The sequence below is a fragment of the Ischnura elegans genome, chromosome 8 (assembly GCF_921293095.1).
Source record: "Ischnura elegans chromosome 8, ioIscEleg1.1, whole genome shotgun sequence".
NCBI lineage: Eukaryota > Metazoa > Arthropoda > Insecta > Odonata > Coenagrionidae > Ischnura > Ischnura elegans.
Window position 1 is genome coordinate 47,176,145 of NC_060253.1, and position 14,107 is coordinate 47,190,251.

At 42.7% G+C, this 14,107-nt stretch overlaps 1 protein-coding gene across 3 annotated transcripts in view; it reads right to left on the bottom strand.

Annotated features, from left to right (window-relative positions):
- Positions 1-529: 529 nt before the first annotated feature.
- Positions 530-14,107, bottom strand: part of LOC124164159 (insulin receptor substrate 1) — a 67,013-nt gene continuing 53,435 nt past the window's right edge. For all 3 annotated transcript variants that reach the window (XM_046541358.1, XM_046541357.1, XM_046541356.1), the window contains 2 exons: positions 7,112-7,448; positions 530-6,522 (listed from right to left, as the gene is read on the bottom strand). In XM_046541358.1, coding sequence (XP_046397314.1) covers positions 3,253-6,522; positions 7,112-7,448 — 3,607 coding nt within the window. In that variant the 3' untranslated portion in view covers positions 530-3,252. The remainder of the gene's footprint in view (positions 6,523-7,111; positions 7,449-14,107) is intronic.

Genomic DNA, 14,107 nt, shown 5'->3' on the forward strand with positions numbered 1-14,107 from the left:
TTATAGGTGAAACTTAATCTTAATGCAATTCATGCATTCAATGATGAATTTACAGGAAAGATTCACACACTCTACAGAAGGCACTTCATATGAACTGGAACATATGCCAAGTCCACCTGCTCACCAGAACCAAAATGATAGTGAATGGTTTTTTGGTTAGTTAACTTTGACAGATACCACTACTTTTTTTTACATATCTAGGTTTTCATGAGTAATCATCATCAGACGTGTATTATTATGTATTTATCTTATTATTGCAACCTTGTTACCTTATGGAGGATGAGATGAATTTTGAAGTAGGGGAAAAGGATGGGTAAAGATATTCGTTTGTGAGTAAAAGTTATAACAAAAAAACCTCATAAGGATATCACACAGTTTAGAATGAGTGAATGAATATTGATATTAAATGGTTACAGCTGTTGCCAGTGCATGGCCACATCAGCCAACAAGCCAAATGGAGCGAAAAGGAAGCAGGAGACAGAGACAGAAAAGACACAAATGATCTAGCAGGAGAATTGAGGCTAAACCATTCTTTGGGGAATTGATGCTTTATTTTCATGGCTGCTTCTGTACACCACTCAGAAAATAGACACAAAAAATAGGCATAACCTGTAAAACAGTATCTCCAATAGAAAACAGTAGATCAACAAATACTAACAAAAGTGTGATGGCATTAATAGCTTTAGAAACCAGAGCAACAAATTGTCGTCCCCATTTCAGCCCTCTAAAATTTCAGCCTCAAGCGGAGAGCAGAAGGCAATGCACCAATCAAATGCATGGCCACGAGGATCACATGAGTGTGAGAATGGAGGGCGACGATTGTTACGACAACAGATTAAGAAGAAAAATTACTAGCAATGTGGCAGTTTACAATAAAGTGATAAAAATAAAATATAAAAACAAATAATGACTGGTAACATTTCACAAATGTGAATTATATTGATAACATGATATTATCATTATTACACTGATACCATTTACATTCTTTCATGTACTGTAGATTAAATACAATACCAACAAGTATTATCAACAATATGCTTCCGAGTATGCAATAAAGGATCAAAAATGTACAATGACCCTCTACCAAACATGGGCTAAAAATCCAGCCAGGTGAGGAATTGGTACGGGGCATGGCGGAATACACAACGGGAGAGGGGGACAAGGCGGAGAGGGGAGTTGCTGCACATTCCAGAAAGAGAGGACTCTCTCCTCACCCATCAGGGAAAGAGAGCACGCACCCTCAACTAGTGACACCTGGCAACAGGACAGCAAAACACTCAACTCGCTCCTGCCTGCAGGGCCTACGCACAGGGAGGGAGCAACACGAGTCATTCTGCACAAACACAAACGCTAACCTCACGAGCATGAGCCATTCAAATGTCCTCAGCCAAACATTATCACCCACACAACTAACATATCCCTTTTTATGCTATTCGGCAACTATTTGTGACAGAAATCACAATGAAGATGATAATAACAGAGAATATCTTGCCTTGTATCCATAAGGCACCATTTCTAAAGCCTCTCTCCCATGAATGCAAGTCCCTTAAAAGTGGGTGCAGCAGCAGGGCTTGAGCTGGCCTGTGCAGAACAGACGCAAATCCTCACCCACTCTCCTCCTTCGACGACTACTTAGGAACTGTGCCATTTGGCCATCTGCGTAGTTCAAGACTTGGTGATGAACGCTGTTATGGCAATAATTAATCAATAAGCAATAATAATTACAATAATAACAGTTCTTGTCGAGACCAAACAGGCACGTACCTCCAAAAAGAGTTACCTCAGGATCCTAACATATCTGTTTAAACAACAGTCGAAAAATGTCCTATCCAAGACTCTCTGAAACATGTAAACAATTAGGCCTGGAACTTTAGGAGAGTGTTATCCGTCAGTGCAAACGTCATCTCTCGTATTTTCATTGCAAGAGATCAACGGTTCAAAATCTTAGATACAAAAAACAAGAGGAAATCGGTGGAGAGATCATGTTTTAACAAGTGTCTGTCAACAGTGAGTGCTTGTCGGACCCTATTCATGTGAATGAGTCACCAAACTTGGCACGAGCAAGTGAACAGCAGGAGATGATAACCCCTGCAAGTCCTAACAGTAGTAGCGGCAGTGTGTGAAAACAGTGAAACAGTGTAGACCGCCTCTACAGATACATACATAGCCTCAGGCTGGGATTTGGGGAAGGTTTGCTTTGTTCATTTGGACGTGAGGAGGGGGAGGAATGGGGTGGGTACATCGCATTGCAGGGCCTCGACAAATGCGGAGATCAACCACAACAGCTCTCCCTACAACGCTTTACTTCCTTCGGCAACTTCGGTCCACTTGCAACAATTGAGAAAAAATAAAAGTATGCACGCATAACTGCCGTGTGTTCCAGCTTCTGTCTTTGTAGGGGATATATGGCACGCTTGGCAATAAGACCAATACTGCACATTAAATCCACTTGTCAGGTTTCACAATTCATTGACGGAAGTCACAGGACAACAATAGTTTACCAGACAGAGTAATGGAACTGCAATATTATCAAAACAAACCCTCCAGCAAGTGGGAACAAGAGTGCAGTGAGGAACACCCTTGGAGGAATCCATACCAACAACAATAGTACACAATACATTTTTACAAAGAGAGATAAATTATCATGGACTATAAATCGATGAATATTGGAACATTTTCGGTTATAATGTGTATGTATATATTTATATATAAATCATTTGGGAGAGACCAGAAATGTTCTCAATGTCTGAAAAGGTGACTTCAAAATCTGATTATATATCAAATTGACTGAGCAAACAGAGCAGCAAGATAATCCATTTGATTCATTTTCAACAAAACACACGAGGTGGACTGCAGTCAGGGCACACACACACACGTAAGTCTGCAACAAGTGATGCAACAAAGCACAAGCAAAGCAATTATGGGTTCCCCCCCGAACTACATAGCCACACCCACTGTCATAACATGCCATTCAATCACAAAACTTCATGACAACAATCCAACACGGCACCTTGGACTGAAAACAATTGTCGTCCGTTTCACTACAATTGTCTTCCCTGATCCACGAGTGACATATGGCACCCGCAAAAGTATATTAACAATGAGAAAGAGGGAAGACAATTTCCCTGCAAATGCTTGTTTTGTGTGTGCTGTTCACTTCCGGCTTGAGGCCCGCTGCTGCTTCCGACGACGGCCGCCACGTGACGACGCCTCCCCCCCTTTTCTGGTCGGTTGCCACCTCGTGTCTCGCTCTCAGTGGCGTACACGGTTCTTGCCAGCTACCGACGTCAACATGCTCTTAGAGAAGTCAATCTCAGCATAATTGAGGGGCTGCTCGCCACCAGACGGAGACTCTGCTCCTGATGGATGCCCCTGTACTCTTGGACTGCGCCTTCCACCCCTCTCATTGTCATTGTCATTCTGGTTGTTGTTGTTGATGTTGCTGCTAGCAGTCACGGGTGCACCTGTCGGTGGTGCCAGGTCGAGTGAGGCATAGTGTATCTCCCCAGGCAATGTGGTCGAGTTGGCAGCTGTAGTGGTAGTGGGTGGGGGTGAGGCCGTAGCACTGTTGCTGGGCCCCTTGACAGCCGAGACAGATGGTGTCAACAGAATGCTGCTAGCAACGCTTGCCAGTGATGAAGATGATGATGCAGATGAGGAGGAGGCTGAGAAGACGGGGGAATAAGGGGGGTATCCACTAGCCCCCTGAGTTGTGTCTAGCAGCCCCCCTGGCTTGTCACCACTGCGGCGCCTACTCACGGGGCCCCCATTGCTCGGCAGAAGCTTCTCGTATGCACCATCAGGGTCAGGTACAGCTGATGGCGAGGACATCTGCCTGCGCAAGGGGCCCCAGCCAAGGCTAGGCGCTCGCTCCCCAAGGCTCTTGTGTGCACCCCACTTGCGTTGTTGCGCTCGACTACCTGGTGCTAGAAGTAGCTTTTCATACGATCCACTCTTGTCCTCTGCACCTCTGCCACCCGCCCTTGTCACCTCCTGCTGTTGCGCTGCACCCTTTGACACATCACTGCTACGCCTGCGTGGCCTCATACTGCGCACTTCACTACTCTCCTTGTCGCCACTGTGCCTCCGAGCACAGCCCCTACCGCCACGCCTTGATGGAGGCTGCCTTGTTGCCTCCTCAACACTGGGCTCAGACTCCTTGCTTACCTCCCTGCCACTCGTGCTACTCACTGCCGCAGGACTCCCTTCTTTCCCATTGCTGCCTGCCACTACCCGTGACTCCTTGCCAGAAGAGACCCTCCGTGCAAGGGAGGAGATATGAACAGAGGAGAGAGGAGCAGCGGCTGCCTTAGCAGTGACGACCTTGATGGGAGATGACTTATTCTCAGCAGTCTGCGGCTGCTCCAGATTATTTTCATCCGCCTTGGGCCGCTCTGAGCTGGAGGCTGTCACCCTATCTAAGGCAGCAGAAGAGGCACACTCGGCTGCAAAGTTGGAAGGTGGTGCTGAGGGCAAGAGGGTGTGTTGTGGAGCTGTCCTTGATGGGATGGCAATGGGCCCCGAGACGGCTAGGGGTGATGGGGGTGGAGAGGAGGGACCATTGTCAGCAGGGACTGCAGATGGGACGACGCAGGAAGCGGATGTCGTCGAGACTGTGACTGTGGCTTCGGAGTCGACTGTGGTGGTGGGGGAAGCAGTGATGGAGGGGGGTGGATTGCCATTGGAGGCTTCCGGTGATGCCAATGACGATGATAACACTGGGCCTTCCGAGGAAGAGGAAGTAGTGGTGATAGAAGGCTTGGAGGAAGCAGACAACCTCTTTACACCAATCGAAGAACTAGTGAGGGCAAACTTGTATGAGGGTGGCAGGGAGGAGAGGGAGGTAACAAAGGACGTGAGCGGGCGAGGTGAGGTGACGAGCGATGTCGTCGTGGCAGTGATGGAGGCTGTGGTAGCAGGAGGCGGAGCACTGTCCATTGGACTGAGCGACTTCCTGCCGAGGTCCATGGGCACATAGTCATCAGTCTTTGGGTTTGCTACCACCGCCGTCGTCGTTGCCACCTTCCTTGCCTGCTCCTGCGCTGAAGTGCCCTGTTTCCGGGGCCACGTGTAGGACAACGATGCAGATGTGGGTGTGGTGGGCGTGGAGGGAGGGCGATGGCTTGAGGGAGATGGGACATGGGGCAGAAAGCCAAAACCAGTGTGGCTTGGCACGTACGCACCCACATTTGACAAGACAGCACGCAGAGGCTTAGCGGCAGATGGCTTCTGTGAAAAGTCAACCTCAACATAATCGTCACTTTTGCTGCTCCCTCCAGTGCCAGGAGTACTAGAAGCTACCACTGGGGCGGCACACGATGTTGGAGGAGGCTCTGATGCAATTTTGATGTCCATGTAGTCTGCAGAGGAGCTCTTTGTTCGTTGAGGTGCGCAAGAGCGCACTGCACTTTCTGGTGACCTCACCGCCTTCATGCACACATAATCAGACGAGGGCTGTGGAGTAAACTTTGAGGAGGGTGAGAAAGACGAGAAAAGAGATGAAGGAGTGCTGAGATTTGCAGGTGCAGAGACCACTGACTCTTTGCGCACCCGCCCAGGCCTTGGTGCCATGGGCATGTAGTCGCCCTCACTGCCAGCACCAGGGCTGCTGTTGGTGTAATCGGGCTTGCTATCTTGTGGTGCAATGCGATCGGCACCAGCTGGAGGTAGTGAGAACTCGCTCCTTCTGCGATTTGCATCAGAAGACTTTGCCTGTCCTTTGGGACCAGCACTGTTGCAAGTGGTAGTGGGAGCTGAGGAGAATGGGGGATAGGAGATATGGACGGAGCCGCTGGTGGCATCAACAGGACACTTGGCAGCCGATTCATAGTGTGTGGGTGGGAAGGGGCGCACCGGTGAGCCGGGGCTGTTGAGGCTGAAGGGGAAGATGGCAGTGGGCGTGGGTAGGTCGCATGCTGGTGCCCCCTCCGATGACTCCTCCTCTTCCTCCTCCTCACCCCTCTTCTTACGTGACCTGCGCAGGGAGCCAAAGGGACTGTCACAGGTATTGAAGGGGCCCTTGGGAGGCGTCCCAGAGGAGCTCTTGCGTGAGAGAAGGCCAGCAAGTGAGAAGTTGGGACTTGAACCACCACGCTCCTTGTCTCCCTCTTCTCTGCGCTCCTTGCGTATGGCAATGGGGCGTGATGCCTCCCCTTTGCCCCTACCCCCATCCATGTTGACATAGTCCCCTGGGGGAGCCTCGGCTGAAGATGCCTTCCGACCCACAGGGAACATCTCCATGTAAGCCAGAGGCTCAGCACTGGCCTTCTTGCCACACTGCATGTCCACATAGGGCTCACCAACCGATGAGGAGGAGGCTGAGTTGGGGGAAGCCCCAGGTGGTGATAGCAGCACGGGAGGTGAGAAGGCTTGCTGGGCAGGGGGCGGAACACCCATTGGCACGTACGGGCTCTCCCCTCCTTCTGCCCTGCTGCGACCCCCAGACGAGAAGTCCAGCTCCATTAGATCGTGGTCTGCCCCTAATGCTGCTGCTGCTGCAGGAGGTTTGGACCCTTGACTCACCTACAAATAAACAAATGGATATGAGAACAGCCACACAGAGAAATGCCATTCCAAGGTATGTGTAGGAGAGAAGTATCAACAGAGGAAGGTGTTTACTAATTCATCAGACAGCTTCCACTATAAAATTCCTCCTACCTTCCGGCAATTAGGCTGTTAACACCTTCATTCAAAATTTCAATTTTCCTCTACTTTTAAAACGAAATTACTCATAGAAAAAATAGAAAATATACCAAAAGCCTTTCCAGTATGTGTATTTTTGATGTTTTACACATCTTCAGTGACCTTAAAAACATCATAAGTGTCACATCACACCACCAAACTAAAAAATTTTTTTGAACACTTTCTTTGCATAAGTTGCATTGATGATGATCAGGAAGTTAGACTACCTTAAAATTAGGAAAATGAATGTAATTTTCAATGAAAACATTTTCTTAAATTAAAATTTCAACTTGAACTCAACTGGAAACTTACAACTTTTAGTTTCACTCAACTCGAATACGACTAAGTAAAATATTTAGCGTTCCCGAAGCCTTGGAGGCAATATGATAGGAAAAGAGGTTTGCCAGAAGCAAAGAGTGAGTGGGAGTACCTGAGAGGTGTAGGGCGACGCCACCGACCCTGGGGGGGAACAGAGCGTTGATGAGCCAGACCACGAGTTGGAGAGTGCCGGGAGGATTGGTGCACTCGACGACTTGCTGCCCTTCTTGGCTGACGACTGGGTACCACTCTTGGGAGAGTGACCAGTCCCTCGTGGCGAGCCTCGTACGCCTGTGGCGTGCAGTGCCACATGGCGGTGAGGGGAATGGTGGAGGGGGGATGACGAAGGCCCCCCTCCACCAGCAGCTGCTGATGTCAGACCCTGGCACTGGCGACTGCCCACAGAGAAGGCACGCACACGCACAGAGTCAACCACCCCCACCTCCAGCCTGAAACAACATGCACAACAGTCCATGAGGTGATGAAAGAGGAAAAAATAGAAGTGAGGAACATCACTTGAAGAATATTCATCCAAAATAATAAAAAATGCAAAATTTGACGGAGTCCTCTCAAAAGAACAATTTTTGCTGAAGGACGTGTAAATAAGTGAACACTGAAGCTTATCTTTCATTTTCTGAAAATATTTCCACCAGCTGACACAAAATTGCTAAGAAAAAAATGCTTCTTCAAACTAATCAGCTACATTAGATATGATGCACACCCATCTCAAACTTTCTCAGAAAAAGTAAACGAAAAATGTGTTTCCTTTCCATCCAACCCCAATGCAGAAATTATAAGAGTAATCTATGATGGACACATGCACATTTGCCCCTGGAATCAGACCAGGAAACTAGCCAAATCTAAGAAGTGCTCTTCAGTAAACACACACATGCAATTCGGAGTTTATCCACTTCCTTTAAAATCATCTCAGTATTTTTGTGCGTTTGGAAGGTGGTGGAAATGAAAGCCAATATATTAATAAATTAGATTGGCAATTTTCCACACAAACGGTTAATTACACTGCCGGTTTTGATCCTGTTTGTATCATAGTAAACTTCACATTTCATCCAATTTTGTCAATTCTGGTTTATAATTTCACCACATAAACTTCATTTAGTCATAAAAATCAATTTTTTTCATATAATGATGGCTAAAAAATGTTTGGTGCATACAAAATAAAAAAGGGGTAGTTAGCAAGTAAAAGGCTTGCATGCAAGGAAAAAAATATCTTTGCGAGACATGCTTTGAAAAAACAACACAAATATTTCTTCTGAACAAAAAGAAGGGAGTATGAGGCATTCATAAATTTGTTTGCCATGTATCTTTATGGCATGCCATGAACACGCATTCATAGAACTAAAATACATTAGCAAGTAGCCTTTTTCTTGATTTTGTTAATTTAAAGTGGAGTTTACCTTACTCACTGTCACTGAAAAATGGAAAAAGTTCTTGTACCCAACAGGATACAAGGATAAGAAGTCGCTGGTGAAAAATGTGACACCACAAGCCTTGTTTTTATGTAACTGATAAGGCATTGCATAAAGTAATATAGCTTATCAGAGGCAAAAATGCCAAAGTGGACCTATAAACCTTCCAAAGTTGCCATCTTTAATCTGATTGAAGTTACCCAATCTAGTAGGAGGGTGAGTATGTTCTCATGTAGTTGTTCTTTCTTTATCTAATCAAACTCATAATTTAGGTGTTAATAGCATGAAAATGCAGCTCAAAAGTCACCTCAGCATAAAAAAGTGTTCACACAATGCATTTACCAAAGTGTAATTGGTTAAATGAGTAGCCTCATTCACCGTCAACTAGGGGTGGACGGGTCAAAATTTTAAGGTTCGGGTCGGGTCGGGTCGGGTATTTTTTTTGACCCTCGGGTCGGGTCGGGTCTCGGGTCGGGTCGTATCCAATAATTTGATCATAATTTTTTTCTTGAAGCAGAAATGTCAAAAAATATGTTTATGAAGGCCAATAAAAGGAAATAAAAATAAACAATCTATACCTAAATGGTAGATTAGTTTAAGTGTATTCACTCAAAACAGAAATGCAAATGCATATCTGAAACAGACTACTACAAAAATAACACAAATAAATACAATACTAAGTTGGATAATGAGGTCAAGGTAAAACAAACATCTTCCTGTATTTCCTGTAAATATATCCCAAAGTCAATTCTTCCAGTGCACTCAATTTCAGATAGGCTATTATTAAACTCAGTGGCCCATATTACAAATGTTTAAAATCAATGACAAATATACACAAGAAATATTTTGTTTCCATAAATGTGTTACTCTTTAATTACAAAAGGTTAAAGAAACCAAAAACTCAGTCTTAAAAAAATAGAATGATAACTGATGAAAGCTAATAACAATTATCACTATCCATTAATATTTGCCTTATAATAATGACTTATGTCTAGTTATTTACTATTAATTACACAATCTATAAATTATTAGTTTTTTGCCAGAAGTGAAAAATATTAAACCTATTTTTTTTACACTAATAATACAAAGGATGAAAGTAACATGAACAAATGAAGTAGTCCTTCGTGTAAATATAATCTGGAAATAAAAATTTGAGTTTTAACACTTCAAAAACAACAGCATTCCTGTCTTCTAAAAGTTTATTATACATCCAAACTTTTTAAATTTTGGTGTAAGAACACTAATGGTCACTAAGAAACATATCTAAACTTAGAATGGAAGGAGCTTAATATTTGTGTTGTTGCTAGTACTAATCTTTCATATTCATTACGTGATTTTTCGCTTGCCGTTGGATTTTTCAGCATGATTCAAATAAAAATGAATGCATGTACATACTGAGGTCAGTGAAAACTAATTTCATGTAATAGCATAGATATTGTGTCATTGTTGCTAACATATATTTCAACATGAAATATTTTCATACAACCGTTCTGTAAATGCACATTTTAATTATTTTATTTACTGTATACCCTGGTGAAAATGAACTGTTCACGAACCGTTCAAGAAGCATTAAACGAAGTGTTCGGAACCTGTTCACTAAGTGTTCATTAACTGTTCGGGAACCGTTCACGGACTGTATTTTGGCCCATTGAACTGTGACGAACCGTTCCAATAAGTTGTTCAGCAGGCGTTTCCCAGCTGTTCATGAGGTGTTCAGCTGTTCATGAGGTGTTCAGCTGTTCATGGAGTGTTCTGTAACCGTACAGGAAGTGTTGAACGATGTGTTCAGAACCTGTTCCCTAAGTGTTCATGAACTATTATTGAACCGCTCACGGACTGTATTTTGGCCCATTGAACCGTGACGTACCGTTCCAGTAAGCTGTTCAGCAGGCGTTTCCCAGGTGTTCATGAGGTGTTTTCAGATGTTCGTGAAGCATTCTTTTAACTGTACAGGAAGCGTTTACCATAATACCAATGATGATTAACATCTCGAAGTGTAGGTCTGACAATAATAATTGTGTAAATAACAATTGTGAGAATAATATGCAAAATTGTTTACTAACATTTCGATATATTCCTTATACCTTATTCTGGGCTATGAATGATAATGGTTACATTAAATTGATACATGAATAGGCAAGGGCGAATCCAGGATATTTTTCTGGGAGGGGCAAATGGGTGTGACAGGCGAACAGTCTTCTCATATTTGAGATTTAGAGGGTAACAATATGCATAGAAAAATTACTGTACAATATGTTTTCTTTATCTTAACAAGATACTTATTAATATAAAATTATGGAAATGATTGAGACTCCCAATTAAACAAAAAGAATACTAAAAATCTTGTCGATTTTTCAAGCGTCTAGGGGGGGGGGGCACGTGCCCCTCCCCCCTAAATCAGCCTATGCATAAAGGAATGAAAGGTTATTACAATGTTTTGTTACAGTAAAAGAATATATGTAAATAGAATTCAATTTTACATACATAATATGCCAAAATTCTTGTCTCTTCTTTTACATTTGTGTACAATTGAATTCTTTCTATATTTTTTGTGACCTACAATCCAAGACATTAATCATCATTGGTGTAATTGTAAACACTTCCTGTAAAGTTAAAAGAATGTGTCATGAACATCTGAAAACACCTCATGAACAGCAGGAAAATACCCCATGAATAGCTTATTTGAACAGTTTGCAACGCTTCAATGGGCAAAAATTCACTCCAAGAACGTTCCCCAACAGTTCAAGAACACTTCTGCTACAGTTTCTGAACATTTCGTGTCACACTTTTGGAATGGTTCTTGAACAATTTATTTTCACCAGGTATGCAACCTTTATCATTCATAACAATTGTATATCATTCTCAGACCTATACACCAAGACATTAATCATCATTAAATAATTGAGGTCAAGAAAAAGAAATCCATTTAATAATACCAGTGCTTGATCAGGAAGCTGTGGTAGATATGTTTACAAACTGTAGCTAGGCTGAACTGAAGTGTTGCATACCAATGAAACTAAACTGTTCAGGAAGAGCTCTCAAGTCTTGGGGAATTAAGATTTTCAATCTTCTGGGGTTATTTGCAGTACTTTTAGTTATTGCACAAGCTCAGGATTGCATTTGAAAGTCACACATTCACCACTTTATTTACTTTGCTCACATTATTGCTGTAAATGCATAGCAACCTCAAAACATTTGTACTTATATATTTACACTTTTATTAAAACTTTCAATGTAAATATATATTACCCTCATTATACCAATTTGGCAATTCTTGCGTATTTCACCAATAACTCAGCATAAACATTCACTCACAGTTAGCATTTTTGAATTTTTGAACATATTAGCTCTAATTTTAAATGTCTTCCATTATAATGCTCTCATTCATGTTTCTTTTAATTCATGCTTATCATTTATGCAAAATAGTGAATCATGAATAGCATTAATTAAATTTTACATTTAGTAACTGTGGAAGAAATGGGTTGGGCTATTGAATTTAATAATCTGTTCAGAAAGCGTTCTTGGCCAACTGTGCTGAAGCCGTGCACATGACGTTCCATTCATGGGCCGTTTGTGGGTACCAGGTTAGAGCGTGTGAACAATTCCCAAACACTTCATAAACGGCCTAGGAAATTTGTCAAGTTCTAAGTCAATATCTGATCCTAATTTTGCTTAGAAAATTATGAACACAATGATGGTTGTTTTCCTTAATTCGTGGTGATATGTTAATGATCATCAGTTAAGTAAATTAGTGAATCATGGCTAAATTATTTCATTTAGTAACTGTGGAGGAGATGTGCAGAACTAAAATATCTGTTCAGGAAGCGTTCATCTCCAACTGTGCAGGAGCCGTGCACAAGGCGTTCCATTCATGGGCCGTTCATGGGTACCAGGTTAGAGCATGCGAACAATTCCCAAACACCTCATGAACGGCCCAGGAAATTTTTCAAGTTTTAAGTCAATATCTGATCCTAATTTTGCATAGCAAATTATGAACACAATGATGGTAGTTTTCCTTATGATCAATTATGTAAAATAGTGAATCATGGATAAATTATTTCATTTAGTAGTTGTGGAGGAGATGTGCAGAACTAAAATATGTGTTCATGGAGCATTCAGGAAGCGTTCATGTCCAACTGTGCAGGAGCCGTGCACAAGGCTTTCCGTTCATGGGCCGTTCGTGGGTACCAGGTTAGAGCGTGCGAACAATTCCCAAACACTTCATGAACGGCCCAGAAAATTTGTGAACCGTTTGCACAGTACGTGCACAGCTTACGAACAGTTAAGCGAACAGTTCATTTTCACCAGGGTATACTTAACCTCAACCCGTTTCGACGCCACACTCACGTCATTCTAAGGACGTCTGGCAATAAAAATTGTAAAGCAAGGTCTTAACTATACAATTCTCTTGAGGGTGCGGGGACATGGGAAGGAGAACGTTCTAGAAGGGTTCAGGGTGCACTTGGGATTCGTTGGGAGAGTAAACTGGAAGAAAGGGCAAAGAAAGTCGGATATTCAGGAATATGGTTCCTATTAGCTAAAAAAAAGTCTGTACCCCAATGTACACCGCATGGTTCCGATTGGTTTTATGGCCATAAATCTCTGTAAAGGCCAATCTTAACTGCCACACACACTACTCCACCCATTTCCGCTCTCTTCCCCGCACCGTAACCTTGCAAATATTCCTTGCTCTCTCCTTTCTCTTCCAGTTTGTTCACCCAGGGCACTCCAATTGCACCAAGAACCCCACAGAGCGCTCTCCATTAATTCGAAGAAATCCTTTCATTTACAACTGCAGCACATCAGGTTTCTTTCCAGACCTGTTAAAACGACTGGACTATGACGTTAAAACCGGCCGAGACAATTAAAAACTGGAAGATTGATAAACGTGGGTTTATTTAAGTAATTTTAGCAGTGATCATGATTGGCTGATTGAAGTAATGGGTTAAATAATCTTCCAGTAAGTCGACGTGTCGACAGTAATTTGGTTTCGTTTTTTATGCTTTCCGTATGGAAAATTAAATACACCGAACCCTTCTGGAGTTTTGTAAACAAGGGGAGTGGAACGCGTTTGGGCAGGGGTAACATCAAGAGTTGTTATATGAACGGGTAGATGGAAGGAAAATACTCGTTCCGTATTCTAGACTTCGCAGATAGCCGCTTAAAATAGGCAAAAATGGAAAGCATGGCTATTTTTATAAACTTATCCTCACATATATAATTTTAATGAACTTATAAGTTTTTATAAAAATAAATGAACTTAAAAATTTTTATAAAAATAAAGCTGTTAATATTGATTCCACTCCAGCCAAAAACAATCCTTTTAAATCAATGTTAAACATTTCTAAGATATCAGCTGCTGAGATAAAGTCGTAGTCGCATTGACAACAGCATTGGCATCTGCAACGGCCTTTTAAGAACAGGTCGGGAGTCTCCTTCATCTATGTCTCCGTAAACTAAAAGAATGATATAAATATCATCATTTACCTTCACAAACCTTAATGAGGTTAGTAGGGATGGGTCGAATAGTAGATTTCTCGAATTCGAATATCAAATCATTGCTCGAATATTCGAATACCTCGAATTTAGAATACCTCGAATACTAAACGATGAATGTGAAAATGTTTGACTAGGTCGCTTATGCAGCAGGAAACCCAAGATTTTGGCGAGTAATTGTGACT